This window comes from Suricata suricatta, chromosome 10 (genome assembly GCF_006229205.1).
Source record: "Suricata suricatta isolate VVHF042 chromosome 10, meerkat_22Aug2017_6uvM2_HiC, whole genome shotgun sequence".
Classification (NCBI taxonomy): Eukaryota; Metazoa; Chordata; class Mammalia; order Carnivora; family Herpestidae; genus Suricata; species Suricata suricatta.
The window spans coordinates 101,581,305-101,597,342 of record NC_043709.1 but is presented as its reverse complement, the minus strand read 5'-3'; the positions used below and the strand labels follow the sequence as shown (position 1 = coordinate 101,597,342).

At 55.5% G+C, this 16,038-nt stretch overlaps 1 protein-coding gene across 4 annotated transcripts in view; it reads right to left on the bottom strand.

Annotated features, from left to right (window-relative positions):
• Positions 1 to 1,671: 1,671 nt before the first annotated feature.
• Positions 1,672 to 16,038, bottom strand: part of IQSEC3 (IQ motif and Sec7 domain 3) — a 107,469-nt gene continuing 93,102 nt past the window's right edge. The window contains exons 9-14 of one of the 4 annotated variants that reach the window (XM_029954598.1): positions 14,027 to 14,126; positions 13,709 to 13,870; positions 10,822 to 10,914; positions 8,500 to 8,549; positions 8,332 to 8,411; positions 5,162 to 5,231 (exon numbers count right to left, since the gene is read on the bottom strand). In XM_029954598.1, coding sequence (XP_029810458.1) covers positions 8,337 to 8,411; positions 8,500 to 8,549; positions 10,822 to 10,914; positions 13,709 to 13,870; positions 14,027 to 14,126 — 480 coding nt within the window. In that variant the 3' untranslated portion in view covers positions 5,162 to 5,231; positions 8,332 to 8,336. Of the gene's footprint in view, positions 5,249 to 8,331; positions 8,412 to 8,499; positions 8,550 to 10,821; positions 10,915 to 13,708; positions 13,871 to 14,026; positions 14,127 to 16,038 lie in introns of all 4 variants that reach the window. The other 3 variants (XM_029954597.1, XM_029954599.1, XM_029954596.1) reach the window with 3 other exon arrangements.

Sequence of the window (16,038 nt, the reverse complement as noted above, 5' to 3'; positions counted from 1 at the left end):
TTCTGACGCCCATTTGTCCGGAGTTTTCTGGGACAAGACTAATTTTTTATTTCCTCAGTAAAAGTGGTTCTTCAAATGCATGTAAGTAAGGTATAGTAGGAATTTTCATGTAGGTAAACTCATGTATTAGGAAATATTTTGGTTTCTGTCTCAAAACGCTATGGCCATTCCACCTCGTTCTGGCCCACTGCTCTCAGCTAGGAGCCTATTGATCCCTGTCCCCCCGCCCCATTGGAAACATTCTAAATCAGTGGCTGACGAGTTTGATTTTCCTTCCAAAGGGTCACTACCAGGGAAAGGTACTAGCCATGGCTCTCCAGCCCTGTGGCAGATGGACCCAGGGGCCTCTGTTAGACAATGGTCTCCCACTCTTGCTGTGGGAGGAATGGCCATCTTTTCCAGATGACCTCAGGGGCCAGCAGGCTTGGAGAATGGTGTTGACTCCCAAGTTCCCACACAGCAGAAGCCCTTTTGGCCTTAGGCCCTCTCCCAGGCCTGGGCTGAGCTGGGTCCCCTCAGGGGTGCTCTCAAGGGGCCCGTCCTCAGATTCCTGGGTCAGAGAGTTCCCAGGATGGGACAGGTCCTAGCTGGCCCCAGACTGCTCCTGGAATTTCCCGTTTCCTGGAAGGAGGGTGGAGGTCGTGTTCCTTTCCACTTTTGCAGGGGATAATGGGCAGCCTGGGGAGCTGTCTGGATTTCTGGGTGTTCAGAGTTCTGGTCACCAGCAGAGCTGGTTGTCCTCTTTGTAGGTGTCTCTGGACCCGCCATCCTGGCTGGTTGCTTCAGTGCCTCTGATACTTCAGTTTTGCTGGAAGGCTCTCTCTTCTCTCCCCTAACAGGAGAAATAACTCTCTGTGAAGCCCCTGTCCATGGAGCATGATGTGAGCACTGCACATAGCTGCAAATGCTGGCCCAAGTCCCTTGTGTCTCTCCCCAGCCCTGATTTCCTTGTTTTCTCCTGCATTACAGCCACCTGGTCTTCGTCTTATCCCACCACCACCGAATCTCAGCATCCCCTCCAGCAACCCACAGATGTTTGCTCCACCACACTCTGTGGCTCCGTGTACCTTCCCTGACAGTGTTCCCCCAGTCCTGTCACCCTCCACCCAGGGCTTGTCAAAACAGACCTGTGATTAGAAGGTCAGGCTTTGGGGGCTGACCATGGTCAACGGGACCCTGCATCCCCAAAATGTCCCTGCTCTCCATCGCAGAAAGCCAAGCAGGGCAGATGCAGTCCTGGCCCCTCGTCTCTCACTCTTCTGGGATGCATGCTGCCAGTCATGGGGCCTCCTCCCTCCAAAGCTGCCCCGGCCTCCACTGTTAGCTGCTCTCTTACCTGGCTGGATGGTAAGTTGGTGGGGTCAGCTCCCCGGCCCAGCTCCCCCAGGTCTGACCCATCAGATGACCCCACCCCTACCCAAGTCTCCTTTAGTTAAGTTGGGGCTTCCTAACCATGTCTCATGGTGGCACAGAAGTACCTCCTCCTAAGGTGAGGGGTGACCCCACTGTGGCCAGAAGAGAGCAGCCTGGCAGCCCAGGGGCCCCTCAAAGACCTCAGGTCCCAGGGCCTCAGGACAGCCTCTGGCTTCGGACTCTAGCCAATCAGACGCTCTGGTTTAAAGTGGGCCCTCCCTCTGGAAGAACAAAAGAAATGCAACCAACACAATTTGCTCAAGTGACATATTTCAATATAATCTCTAAAACTCTATGAATTGAACAGATAAAATACCTCTGGGCTATTTTGTTACAAAATATTTGCCATTTGGATTAGTCGCTGGGTGCAGCCACCCTGCCTTTCCCTAGAGAGGTTTCTCTCCGGAGGGGTAAGGGGGCATACGCAGGGAGGAGGGGTGCAGCAGGAAGGTATGTACAGCAGAACACAGGGACAGATGGACGGATGGTGACCAGGGAAGCCTATTGGACACAAAGAGACATTCTGGCCGGCTGCGGGGGAACAGGTGCAGTGGGGGGCGGGGGTGTCAAGGATCTCAGGGGTCAAAGGCCCAGGGCTGATCAATATGTGTGCCTTCGGAGGTAGGCAGACTTCTAGCTCAAGCTGCCAGGGCGGGGTCTTGCTCCAGGTCTGGGGTGGGACTTGCTCGAAACCGTGTGGGAAAGGGAGTTGTATTTCCCATTCCTGATTCTGGAGGTGGGGCCACATGGATGAAATTGAGAAAGGGGCCCAGATCCCCTAAGATAAGGCCTAGAGAGTTGATAAAGTGGGGCCGCCCTGGGGTAATGGGGCACATATGCAGGATGCTGGGTCTGGGGGCCCAGTCAGCCCTCCACTGCACCTACCACCTTGGGAGCCAGGGGAGCCCAAGCGCGTCTCCGGCTGGGCTCTCTATCTAGGAGGACTGGAGACCCTGACTCGGCTGCTCCCATGGGAGGAGCAGGGGGCTTACCCCAGGTCTTTGGGGATGAGGCTCTGGGGACAGGGACAGCGGTGGGTCCCAACTTTAGCCTGTTGGCTGATCAAGGGAGGGCCAGCATAGGCAATGGGAACTCTTGCTTCCCCAACAGTGAGGGGGCCCAGCTGCACCCAGCCTCAGGCCAGCAGGGATTAAAAGTTCCCCATCACTAGGGCTTGGTTCCATGTGCTGCTGGCCCCAGGCTGCCCTGCCTCCTAGGCCAGGCCTCCCAGTGCTGCCGCCACAATGACAGGGTCTGGGAAGCCCCTACCTGGGGAAGGGGCCCTGAGATGCCTGAGCCTCTGGGTCCTCAGAAAGAGGCTCCAGGCACATGCCAGCCTGAGGCTGCTCCCCACCTGGAAGGTCAGTGCTGCAGCAGAGGTGGGGGGAGGGGCCAGAGTTGACATGCCCATCAACAGGGCGGTGGGCACTGTCAATGAGCAGAAGACAAGGGGACCCAACGGCTGAGCCTCTGTCCCTTCTCAGCAGCTCCAGGCACTCATGGCCTCCACTCCGTGAACACGTTTAGCCACCTCACAGCCACGCTTCCGCCCTGCTGCCCACTGTATTTACCACTCCCTTCCAGCACAGCTTCTCATCTGAGGTTTATCCACTCCCTCCTGAGTCCTCGATTCCTGCTGCCTAGGCCTGCACTTTTGAAGGGGGATCCCTGCCTTGGCCAAGGGCACCAGAGGGGACCGAATCCTTGTGTCCCATCTGTCAGCCACTCTGTTTCAAAACTGTGGACTGGAGCCACCTGTTATGGGCATACATAGACCCAGGAGAGGGACCAGGCCAACAAGGACGGGGGACATCAGCCAGGCAGCCACAGTGGGAGGAGGTGGCAAATTGGTCACAAGTTATGGAAACCAGGCTGACAAAGACACAGCCATAAATAAACTCACTGGGTGACATCATACTGACGTCTGGGTGACCACACACACACACACACACACACACACACACAAAACTAGGTCATCTGGAGCCTCCGAGAGTGGGGGAGGACTCTGTGCCTCCTAGCTGGCTCAGGGCACTCCCTTTAGAGTGTGGGGTAGGTGTCAGGAAGAAGCAGATTCACTTTAGATCTGCCCGATATTCACTTCCATCCCTTGGCATGCTCTGATAAAGGGCTCCAAGTGGGACGGGAGCTTAACGAAGGACAGAAATGAGCTCTTGGAACAGGACCAGAGAGTCCAGCCTGGTTTGGGACAGAACTTCCTGAAAGGGCTGGGATTGGGGCAGGCTGTGCAACTGCCCCATGTCTTTGGGGCCAGGGTGCCTGGGCTCTGTGAGGCCTCATAAACGCTGATCTGGGAGATCAGCAAGCCCAGCTTGGCTCTCTTTTGCAATTTTGAAGGTGTAGGGGTCTTTTAGCCACTCCTACTGAAGGCAGGTCTGGCACTTTCTGGGGGGAGGCAGGGGGTGGGGGTCTGGGATTTAAAGGCTTAAGGGTTGGTTTGGGATGGCAGCAGGGGGCGTGCAAGCACCTCTGGACCACTGCTCCTCTCAGTTCGAGTACAAAGCTCTCCTGGAGGCCAAGGAAGTCATTCAAGAGGGAGCCCCGATCAGAGTCCAAATTCTACCTCTTGGGGGCTGCATTTTGTCCCTGGGCAAATCACTGCTCCTTCTTCCTGTCTGTGCTTCCACATTGAGAGGACCTGCGTGTATTTAAGTCCACGGCTTGTGCACTTTGCATTGGCCAGGTCATATCTGGGGCTAGAAAACCAAGGAACCCTTTTAAAAGTTGCATTTTATAGATATAGGACCTCACAACTCCATGGTTCTGCCAACTTGATCTTAAGGGAGCTGAGAGTGAGGCCCCTTTCCCTCTCAACCTTTCTCAAAACTTTCCTGAAGTCTGAGCAGCCCTGGGCGGGCAGGACCCAGCTCCTGAGAACGCAGGAGAAGGCCCTGGGAGGAGGGGGAAGGTGCGACCAAACTCCTGAGACTGCTGGGCTTTGGGGTGCAGCAGAGAAAGCCTCCCAGCCTCTCGAACCTCCCTACCTGGCCTGAGGCCTCGGGCCTAACACACTCAGGGCCCAGAAGCTGGTTAGGGCCTCAGCTTCTGCTTTCTTCAGCCCATGGTCCAAGTGGCCAGAGGGGTGGCAGGAGGAAGAGAAGGCCTGGACATGCCTGGCTGTGTGGGGCCCCAGGAGAGTGACGTGGTGTCTCCAGATTAGGGGGAAGGGGTGCTCAATGGACTGAGGGGAGCATGGTTGGGCGAGGCAAACCCAGGTGCCAGGGATTGGGATTCCCTTTCCATAATGGTGGTGATCAGTGACCAGGAGTGCATCGTGCCAGGGCGTGGGGAGCAGCGAGCGAAGGGGCGATGGGGGCTGCTGGGTGCAGCCCAGGGCCCTTCAGCGGCCAGCCCTCCTGGAACAGCAGTGGGCGGCCCAGGGCAGAGTCTACACCAGGCTCCTGGAGCCGCTGGAGTAGCGGCGCCGGTGCAGCAGAGAGCCAGGCGGGCAATACTGGTGGGGGTGGTTGTAGGGGGGTGGGGGTGGGGGCAGCGGAGGCTGGTGGATGACCTTGACCGGGGAGCCTGGGCCACCCAGGGGTGTGGAGCCACAGGAGTCAGAGGAGGACGAGGCGTAGCAGGAGAGAGCCTGGCTCAGCAGGGGCTCCATGCGGGCCAAGCAGGGCTTGTCCAGGACAATGACCTTGACAATTTGCTGGCACTGCACCAGGGTCCCAGGGGGTGTAGGTGGCAGCGGCGGCAGCGGCTGCTCCCTCAAGGGGCTAGGCTGCGGGTCTGGCAATGACACCGGCGCTCCCCTCTCGGCCCCCAGCCCGGGGTTGTGCTGAGACGTTTGAAGCCTGTTGTGAATTGACACCTAGTTTAGAAACAGCCAGAGAAGCATGAAATGTTACAAGACTAATTCCCAGCTGCTAGGACTGGCTACCCTGAGCCTCCCTCCCCACCTTTCTTGTCTCCTGTGCCCCTCAGATGCTCCCCACCCTCACCTTGACCTGCTCGCCATCTCTCCAGCTACCTGGAGGAAACCTGACTGACCCTGGGCGGGGACGGGAGAGCCTGTCTCCTCACCTGTGAGAGGGGCATCTGACCAGCGGCCCCTAGGGTCCGGCAGAGCTCTACAGTCACATTTCACAGGTAAACCTCTCTCTACCTCCCTCTCTCCCACCTCTGAGCTTGGAAAACAGGGGTAATGGTCTTTGCCCCCTCCCTGCTTCCCCTGTGTTGAGAGACAGTCATCTTTGAGCCTTTCAAGCCCGCTTTGTTAAAAGAGAAGTTTCACTGGCTCTGTCGAATTACAAAGGCGCCCAAACCCAGAATGCCAGGACCCCCTGAATGGGTGATCTAGACCTACCCTGTCCTCCCATATCCCCAAGGCCAAAACCATGCGTTTGAAAGCAGCTCAGACAGCCCAGGCCAGAGTGTGGTCCCCAGCTGCCTTTCTGGGCCAGCCTGCATCCTGGTCAAATGTGCCCTGCTGCAGGAGAGGGTACCCAGAAAGGACTCTAATCTTCACCCCCTCTCTCAGCCCTTGGAAGTCACTGAGAACCAACCTGACCTCCTCTTGCTAGCAGGGGGAGGTTGAGGAAATGGGAGGAAGGGAGCCAGAGCCTTCTGGGAGGGGGGTTTAATTCCTTACCCTCCAGCTCCCTAGCTTGTAGGTGTGATATGCCACAATCCCCTTCTAAGTCCTGGCCTTCTGGAGTGGCTGAGACCTTCACTCTGAGGATGCATCCTACTGCCCTTGGGCACCATCATCCAGGACAGGCTGCTCAGAGCACAGAGGGGGAAATCGATGCTGTGGGGGGTGGGGGGAGGGCCTTGATAGCCAGGCCTAGACCAAGATGGCTCAGCTCAAAACTCTCAGAGACCTAAACCAGTGGATCCTAATATCAGCAGAAGGTGCAATCTCTATGACCCTTTCCTGGGCCTGTGCACTCCCCATGGGCTGCCTCCCTTGCCACAGTTTCCCAAGCCCCGGCTCTGTCTATCCCTTCAATATCCACAAGCCCTACCCTGCTGGGCATATTGCAGGCTTTGCTCTTGGCTCTCAACCTCCAACCTTGGCAGCATTTTCTAGGTCTAAGATTCCCCCCGGGTAAATGAAGGAGCCCCTGAGCCCCTCAGTGCCCTCTAGGACACAGGACAGGCACAGGGCATTGCTGGGGCCCGCCTTCTGCCTGGGGAGCCCTCTGGGGTTCTCATTCTGGCAGAAGGCCTCCGCCCACCACTGCTGGAGGGCACTGGCGCCTTTCCCCACCTCCATGTATTCTGAGTTACTCCCCAGGAGAAAAGTGGCCTGAAAAGTGGGTGCAGGCTTTCTGCTTTCTTGCTCCCCCAGACTTTACAGCTAAAGTCTGGCTGCCCTGCTCCAGACCCGCTGAGCCTTCCTTCTCCTCACCAGCTGCCGCGACCCTCCCCGCCCACGCAGCCCACAGCTCGTGGCTCATGCTCGCCTCCTCTTCGCTTCTCACTTTCTGATCCCCTCCACTGTCTGCACCTCCCTCATCTCCACCCCAGTGTGGATCCCTTATCATTAATGGTAAGTGAGAAGCAGGAAGTAACAGCAAAACATTCATTTTGACCCCCTTCTCACCTCCCTGTTGATGAAGGGGAGAGAAAAGAGAGAGAAAGAGAGAGAGAGGAGATGGAACATGAGTAGCAGGTCAGACAGCTCAGAAGATGGAGAAGCGCCTGCCAGAGGGGCTCGGCCAGGCAATGACGAGAGAGGGCGGAGGACAAGAGAGCTTGGGGTCCAGCTGAGAGGCGGGGAGCAGCAAGGCTGCCCTCTGTGCAGGGGAGCAGGGCTGGCAGGGCCCTGGGGCTGGCTGGGGGTGGCAGCCTTGCAGATAGCCACGTGGCCCTCTGGCAGGGGAAGGGAGAGCGGGCCATCAGATCGCTTGTCCTTCCTGGGTAGGTCAGGCTAAGGCGCGGGCAGAGCTGGTAGAACAAACCGGAAGGCTGGTAACTTTGTGTGTTTATCTGCAAGGCTAGAGAATGGGCAGCTGCAGGAAGATGGGGAGAAGAGGGGGCAGGGGATGGAATACCCACCCTGGGGGCTTGTCAGCTGCTGGGGCAGGAAGCTCCTCCGTGTAAGGTGCCTCCTCCAGACATAGGTGTGTGTGGGGTGGGGGGCCGTGGGGAAAGAGAGAAGAAATGGGGCTCCCCTGGGGTACCCTGATGGGCAGGCTCCTGCCTCAGACCTCTAAGTGGGGGCTCTTCCAGTTTGGGGTCGGGCTGGGAAAGGAGGTGTCTATGCGAGAAGCTAGTGGTCCCTGAAGGCCTGGCCGAGGAGTGAGGGGGGCTCACTGGGGTGCGAAGGGAGCAGTGGGGGAGGATGGGCCTCATAAAGCTTCTAAGGACCACTGAATGCCCCGCAGTTAACACTCGGGGACCCGGCAAGGACTAGCTTCTGCAGCTGTGTGGCTTGAGGATGGGCACCCTCCTCCCGCATGGACAGTCTTCCGATTTACCTGCTCCCCACCCCCAGGGAAGTCCCTAAGATGACTCAACTCTGCTCTGTCCCATTGGTTCCTGCACACACCCCTATGCCTCGCCCTTCTGAATGGAGCAGCTAGTCCAGGGAGAAGCTCCACCCTCTCAGCTGCCCCCTCTTTCAGTTCTCCAACTGCCCCAAGAGGCGGCTGAGGGCAGGATCCGGGTTGGAAGTGGTCACCAGGGCTGGACTTGAGGCCCAGGCGCCCTCCTATGGAGGACAGGGGAACTGAGGAATAGGGAACAGTGGCTTCCCTGATAGAGCCGGTACTAGGGGATCAGTGAGGGGTCAGCCCGGGGAGTGGGTGGGGGGTGGGCGGGGTTGCTAGGGAGGCAGCACGGACATCTGCAGGTGTCGGGTCTGGGAGCTCAGCCTCAGAGGGCACTCAGCTGGGGAACGGGCAGAAAGGGCTGTGGTTTTATTAGGTGCTGGAACAGTGGCATTACCCATGCTAGCAGTAACTTTTAATTGTATCTCTTGAAATTGGTAAAATGGTGAGTCGGGCTGGGGAGGCATTGATTAATACCTGAGAAGAGAAACAACAGAGACAGTGAGAAGAAGGACAAGCGGGGGCGCACGGAACCACTCACCTGGGCAACCAGGCCTCCACTTACCTCCACCGTGCTCTCCACCGGTTTCTCCCCCAGGACAGCTTCCCTTTTGGCTTTGAATGCAAAGAGCACAGGGCTCACTCTCCAAGCAGCCTGATACACATCCCTGCCTCTCTCCCTCCCAGCCCTCCTCCCAGCTCCCCCCACCCACCTCCTCTAGCCCCAATACCAAGCATCCCTGCAGTTAGATGGTGTGGCCAGAAGACTCTGGGTACCATGCCACTCCTGGCAGAGGTGCAGCCCCAAGGTGGTGGGCTAGAAGTCGGAGACCAGTTCTGCCACTTAGTAGCTGTGTGACCTCAGGAGTCCAGACTAGATCTCTGACGTTTCTTAAGTGAGCATTGCTGAGTCTCCTTTGGCCACTGTCAAAGCCTCTCTGATATGGACTGTGGAAGTTGGTTTTGAGGTGGCATTGATTCTTGGCTCTCAGAGACACAGGAGGCTCCACTGTGTGTGTGTGGACATTGCATTAACCCGACTCTTTCAACCACAGGCCCCTTGAAGGAGGGGCAGTGTTCCTCTGTGTTCCTACCCCTGCTACTTAGCTGCATGGCAGGGAGTCATTGAGCTGGGACCTCTACAGTGCTCACCACAGGGCCTGGCATGCTGAGCTGAGCTGATGGCTGTGTGTCTGTTGCTGGGCATTGTGACCGGGCTGGCACAGCACCCAGGGACCCTGCGGATCTCTAGAGACAGCATGGTGGCTTTTTCTGACTCCGTCGCTCCTGGCTCCCACCCCCACCCACAGCAGGCCTTCCCAGAGCCTCGATGCTGGAGCCCCTGTGACTTCTCTTCCGGGTGCACATGTGTGCACCCGTGTGCGCTCACGCATGAATGAGTCCCCTTGCTGTGCTCATCGCCTTGCTTTCTGTAGCACAGAGGGAGCTCTGCCGTTATTTGGAACCGAGGAGAACCCCACTGGCGAGATGATGGATGGGCCAGGCCGTGGAGACACGCATCCTGGTCCGATAGGGGGGTGCAGCTTCCAAAGAGGCATGGGATGCAGAGTGGGGTGGGATGTCAAATGCTTAATCACAGCTGAGGTTTGGTTCTGGAATTTAAAAGCTGTGCAAACAAGTAGCGACTCGTAAACAGTGACCTTACAGACATGAAGGGGCCGGCTGAAAAATCAGGCAGGGTGGAGAATTACGACTGCATGATGGCAGGTCAAACCCGTAATACAAAAGATGACATCACAGTGAGAATCTCCATGCAGCTAAAACGGCCACAGGTCTTGTGAGGGAAATGAATTGCATCTCCTAGCTGAGTGAGCAGGGCTGTGATCCTGTTTGTCCCAGTATCCCGGTGTCATGACTGTAACTGAGGGCTGGGGACCAGCCTGAAACACACCGGAGTGTCTCACCTCAAGCTGATGTCTTGCTGGGACCCTGGTCTTCTAGTGTTAGCAGGGGGCACACGGCAGGCACCCAATAAATGGTTAAATGTAAGACTAAATGGCTAAATTAATTAATTAGTGAGCAGTTCTAATGCTTTGCTGGGGGCTTGTTGGGATGGGAGTTCATTCTCAAGTCATCTCTCCCTCTAGTTTTTATCTGAAACTGCAGAGTGTGGGTGGAGGTAACTCTTCCCATGCCCCCTGTGGGTGGGGGTAAAAGCAAGGGGCAAGAGGTAGAAAGTAGGAAGATGTCCGTGGGGGAAAGGAAACAGGGCTAGAAGACGTGGCCAAAGGTGATTAAAAAAATCTGAGGCTGGCTTGATGCATCTGGAGTGAATAAGTCAATTTGAAGAAACTATTTGGGAAATTAGGTTTGAAGGTTTATCTGGTTTTGGGGTGAGCTGACTCTGGCCCGGGAGACGTAAGCACTTGTGGCTCCTTAGGGAAAGGACCAGACCGGCAGATCACGATTTCCAGACCGTCCTGGTCACCCTCCTTACCCGGCTCATGCTACTCCTATTTACTACACCTGTCACCCTCTCCAGTGAACCAGAGTCCCCAGAGAGCCTGGGAGTGGGGTCGGGGGAGCAGGTAGGAGGCTTCCTCACTGGGGCCCGGATGTCTTAGCCTGAATCCTCCTGGGAGAACAGTGACATTTCACAGGGACCCAGGGCCTCAGGGTAGCATGTAAATTGACACGTTCCTCTCACTCCTTCCTTCTCACTCACACTGCTAAGGCCCATGAGATTAAGCCTGGAGCTCCTAACAGAAAGAAATGGCCATGGGAACGAGTGCTTCCCTTACCCCAATTCCCCAGGAACCCAAGGCCGGGGGCGGGGAGGGGGGCAGGAGGCGAGGGTGGCCCCCATGAGGGCCCAGGGCCATCTCAAGCCTGGGGCCTGGGACTCCGGAGCAGACGCTGGGCTCACCTGTAGGCGATCCGTGCTTGGACTGTGGGTCCACCTGCGCCCCGCTGGACTTGAAGTGGAGCGTCTTTGCTCCCTGCTGCTTCTCCAGCTCCCCTGCAGGACGGAGAGGCCGGTGAACAGAGAGGAGCCCCACTTCAGGCAAGGGAGGTGGAAGAGAAATGAGGGAGAGCAGGAAGGGAGGCTCCCTAACACACTACAAAGTAAGGCCTGAGTCTGGCTAGAGCCTTGGTTTTTTCATCTCCATGTGGGGATGATATTAGCTGCCTCAAGGTCAGAGGCAGAGAGGGCGCTGGGCTGCTTGGGTCTGAATTCTGGTTTGGGGACTTTCTAGCTGTGTGGCTGTGGACGGTTTACTTAACCTCTCCACGCCTTACCAGAGGGGACAGCGGTGTCCACTTCAAAGAGCTCATAAGAGGATTACGTGAGGAAATACATTGAAGCCCTTTAGAACAAGGCCCAGCTTGCAGCAAGTGCTCAATAAATATCAGCTTTTGTTACAACAGGGACAAATTATTGGACCAGAAGACCTCGGTGATGGCTAGTGACGGCCAGCCTGCCCACCTTGTGCCCAGTGGGACGGACCTTCCTCAGGGTTTCCAGAGCTCTCCCAGGGAGGAGGTTCCCTGCCCGAGGGCGTCGGTGCGGCGCAGTCTGCATGGCCAGGCGGGCATCTTTCTTGTCCACAACCTTGACTCGCCTCACTAGACAGTACACCTGTTCCTTCTTGTTCTCTCAGCGGTGTTAGGGAAGCACCAGTTACCATCCTCGGAGATTGGATGATTATTAAATCACTCCTTCGGTGTCTCTTTTCCAGGAGACATAACTCAAGTTCCTTTGATTAAAGCCACTCTCCTGGGTCCCATTTTCTGTCTCTCTAGTTGTCTATAAGTCAGGGACACTGGACTGCAAACCTCCAAAGCAAAACAGTTTGTCCTGAGTGCCTGCCTGAATCACACCACCAGTTAATACTTAATACTTCTCTTGAAGGGAGGAGGGTCGTCCCTCCCAGGAGAGGGGTTGTCTTGGCTTTGGAGAAATTAGCATGATAATTACTAGCACAGAGTCTGAAGGAACTTGGTGCAAATCTTGCTTTGTCACTGACTGTGTGAACTTGGACAACTTCCTTAAGCTCTGTTAGACTCATTTTCCTTATTTGTAAAATGAGGACAACCCTACCTGCCTCACAGAAAATTGGGGCAATGATTAAATAATATGATAGGTTCTGCGTTCAGCCCCTGCCAGGCATGTAACGAATGATAGTTGTTACTATTTCATTTTCTTTTCTGCTTCCTTCCCTGCCTGCCTTCCCTGCCAGCACCCTGAAGCAGTGCTTCATCTTTTCTCAGCTGTTGCGTCCCTTTCTCTCCATCTAAAGAGTAAGAGCTAGATGTAAGCCCCCGTGACAGAAGGAGACGATATTCGCTCTTGATATACTGCTTCTGGCAATGTCTGCTCCTGTGCACTTTGGAAGGTACAGGGACGCCGCTCCCAGGCTGATGGGGGAAACGGGTCTCTTCCAGCAAGCATGGTGCCCGCTGGTGTGCTGTGCCTCCCCAGGGCTGTGCAGAGCCATCTGTAACATCTTGACAGTGACAGAAGTGACATTTCAGGGTGTGTCTCTGAAAATGTTCAAGATCAACCGCCAAGGTGGCGTCTCCGAGCGCCGAGTCCAGCCCTCGAAGAATCTTGTCTGTTATCCCGCTGAGCTCGAGTTTGCCCAGAGTGCAGACAAGGGAATGCACACCCCCTCCACACAAGTGGTTACCGAGTTGTACAGTCTGGTCTGGTGGGTTTTTGTTTCAACCGGATTCAGCAGTTTACTGACAATATTATACACGGAACATTTCTGTCATTCTCAGAGGAGAAAGTACACGAGCCTCAGAATCAGACTCAAAGGCAAGCACCAAGTCTTCCACTTCTAATATGCACACCCCTCAACGCATCCCTCAGTTTCCCTGAGTCTTGTCTATGAACGGGGGACAAGCACCTACCTTGCACTCACTGTGAGCGCTATAGGCAAACTGCCTGACGTGTAGTATGTGCTCTAAAAACGCTGATTTAAAAAGCACTCCTCTGTCATATCGGTCCCCTGCTCCCAAAACTCCCCCTGCCTTTCCTATCGCCTAATGGGTTGATATTAATTTAGAACCACTTTCCAGTTGAGTGACCGTCTAAGGCAGACCTGAAGTCTGTCTGTACTTTCTGTTTTAGTTTCTGAATTCATTCTTATTGAACCTCCCGTTTTTAAAGGTGATCTATGCTTAAGCAGCAACAGTTGCAAGTGGGCACGGCTTGCAGGTCCCCGCTGCTCTTTCCTGAAACCACAAAGTGCGTGGCAAACCACCCGGACCCACAAAGACCTCACATAGTCTCTAAAATGCCTAGATTGGAACAATCAAGAATTAAGGTATTCCTTAGAGACACAAAATGACAACTCAGTGAAGGATAGTCCGAACACCCGGCAGAACTCTCCAGAAAGACCATCTCGTGAAAAAGCAAAGTTGGGGGAATATTCTAGATTAAAAGAGATAAAGGAAAATGAAACAACCAGATGTAATGCGTGAAGGTGACTGGACCCTGGGGGAGGGGCTGTACAAGGCAGTTCGGTGGGAAGAGAAGCACCTGGGTTACCAGGCCTTTTGGGTTTGCATTTGGGCAGAGTGCCCTGTTCAAGGGCCTCCCCAGAGCCCCATGAGAGCAGGAGCACCTCGCTTTAAACTGTGATGGTGCAGTGGGGCTGGGGTGGCCTCGGGATGGCAGGAGGGTCCTGGGCTTACCCCACACTCGCTCCCAGGGGGGCGAGGTGGCAGACTTGGGCCGCAAACAGCTTGTGTTCCCCACTGACCACAAGTGTGCAAGTCCCCCCACCCGGCCACTGCGTCCTTACACTCTATCCGGATCTGCTCCAGCTCGGTCACCTCCGCAATGGACTCCTTCAGGTCCTCCACAAACTTCTGCATCTCCTCCGAGCCCAGGGCACAGAAGTGCAGCACCTGCTTCTTGTCAGAGCCCAAAAGCGGGGTCACCAGGGTGATGCCATGGGAGTAGTCTGGAAAGGAGACCCCAGGCCCCCACGGGCCAGGTGAGCAGCAGCCAGTGAGGCAGGAGCCGGCCCAACGAGTGGGTGGGGTCTTTGGGGTGCTTGCCCCTCCCCCTTCCCTACAGCCTCCAGCTTCTCCCCAGGGCAGGGCCTAGGGAGACTCACATTCATTCTCAAAGAGGTGGAAGTCCATGCCCAGCAGCCCCACGGACTTGCAGAAGGTGTATGTGGAGGAGCTCTTCTTCTTCGGGCACAGTTTGAGAATCTGTTCCAGAGAGGGAGAGAGATACGCGCTGACCGTACACATACACATGTGCACACGCGGGCCCGTGAACACACAGGGACACTGATGAACACACACACACACAAAGAACACACTTGCACATTTATATACTTGGGTAACATTCATACACATACACACACTGACAGACTACGTACACACATATAACACGTGTATATAAATACACCATATCAAAATAAGTGGTTTCATGCACTGCATAAAACCCCCCAGTGGTGTTCCGCTGCACTTAGAAGAAGCCAGCGCACACTTCCGCCTCTCCCCATCTGGTCCCTGCCTCACTCTGGCTTCATGCTCCAGCCCTGCTGGCATCCTTTCCATGGCCTGTATAGGGCCAGCTCAGTCCCACTGCAGGCCCTTTGCACATGCTATCCCCATTCCGCACCTCTCCTGGCAGCTCTCTGCAAGGCTGGATTGCTCTCATTACTTAGAGATGAACTCAGATGCTGCCTCCTTAGAGATCCCCTCCCTGAGGGGCCTATGGAACAAACAAAAACAAACCAAACCACACGGGCCCTAACCCCAGCCCCTCTTTCCTCCCTATTCAGTCACTGGGTTTCATCTTCTTCACACCAGCTTCTTCCCAATTTGATACTATCTGGCTTATTGGTTTCGTTAATTATTTCCTATCTCCCACCCCAACTAAAATGGAACCTTAGTCAGTTGCTCAGTACACAAACACTTCTTCAGCACCTTTCCCTGAGCTGGGCCCTGGAGGTACAGGAGCGTAGGAGCCAGAGAGAGCTGTGGCCCCAGGGTGCCTAGCACAGCTGCAGAGGAAGACCGGTCAGGGTGTAACCAGTGGATCCAACCATAAAGCAGAAGAAGCAGAAGAAAACCAACGTGAAGGAATAAACCAAGTAATTCCAGAAGCTGGTAAGTGTTTTGAAGAAAATGAATAGAAGGTGATTTGACAGGCTACCTTTTGAGGTGCACAGGGAGGGCCTCTGGGAGGAGGTGATGTTTGAATTGAGACCTGAATGAAGAGAGGGAGATGGCTGGGCAAAGTCTGGGATTGGTGGGGGGGTGGCAAGATCAAAGGTCTGAGATGGAAGGAGCCTGGCCCCTGAGACCCGGCTCTGGAGGCCAGGGTACCAGTGCTGCCAAGCGGCAGAGTGGAGGGTGGGGAGGTGAGGTCAGAGATCAGGAGGTCTCCAGGTAGGGGGTGCAGACTTCCTTTGCCTGGCATGGGAAACGTGGCAGATCTGAGGCTTGATTTGTACTCTGGAAGGATCACTGTGCTTCTTTGTGGAAGGTGGAACTTAGGGGTGGATCATTACATGTGGGATAATTTTAGAGATAGTGCCAATGTGACTCACGGATAGAGAGGATGTGGGGGACGAGGATGAAGGAAAGACAGAGACCGATCGTGTTCACCGCTGTTTCCCAGCACTTACAAAAATGCCTGGTACCTGGTTGACACTTATTAAACATTGTGGAATGGATACCAATTCCAAAGGACAAAGAACTAGTCCCTCACAGATACGCACCCACACATGTGCACGTGCATGCGCACACACACGCATCCCCTGGGCCCCAGGCAGCACAGGCCCGGCTCAGGCCTGCCGTCCCTCGCGGTCTGTGGGACGTGAAGCACATCCCAGTCCTGTTCCCGCCCCAGCTTTCCTGTACCGTGGGAGAGGCTCACAATCTGCGATCTGGTTCATTTCTGCCATGACTGTGGAGCCATACACAAATCACTTGACCTCTCTGAGCCTCAGCTCCAGGACTTACAAAGTGGCCCTATATGCCTGAGCAGTCTCACCCCCCACGATGGGAAAGTGCTGTGAAAGAGGGCAAATCAACCTGTAACTGTGGCAAGACCCTCCCCACCCCTCTCTGGGGTCAGGACTAAGGCTGGGGAGGGCAGCAGGTGGCC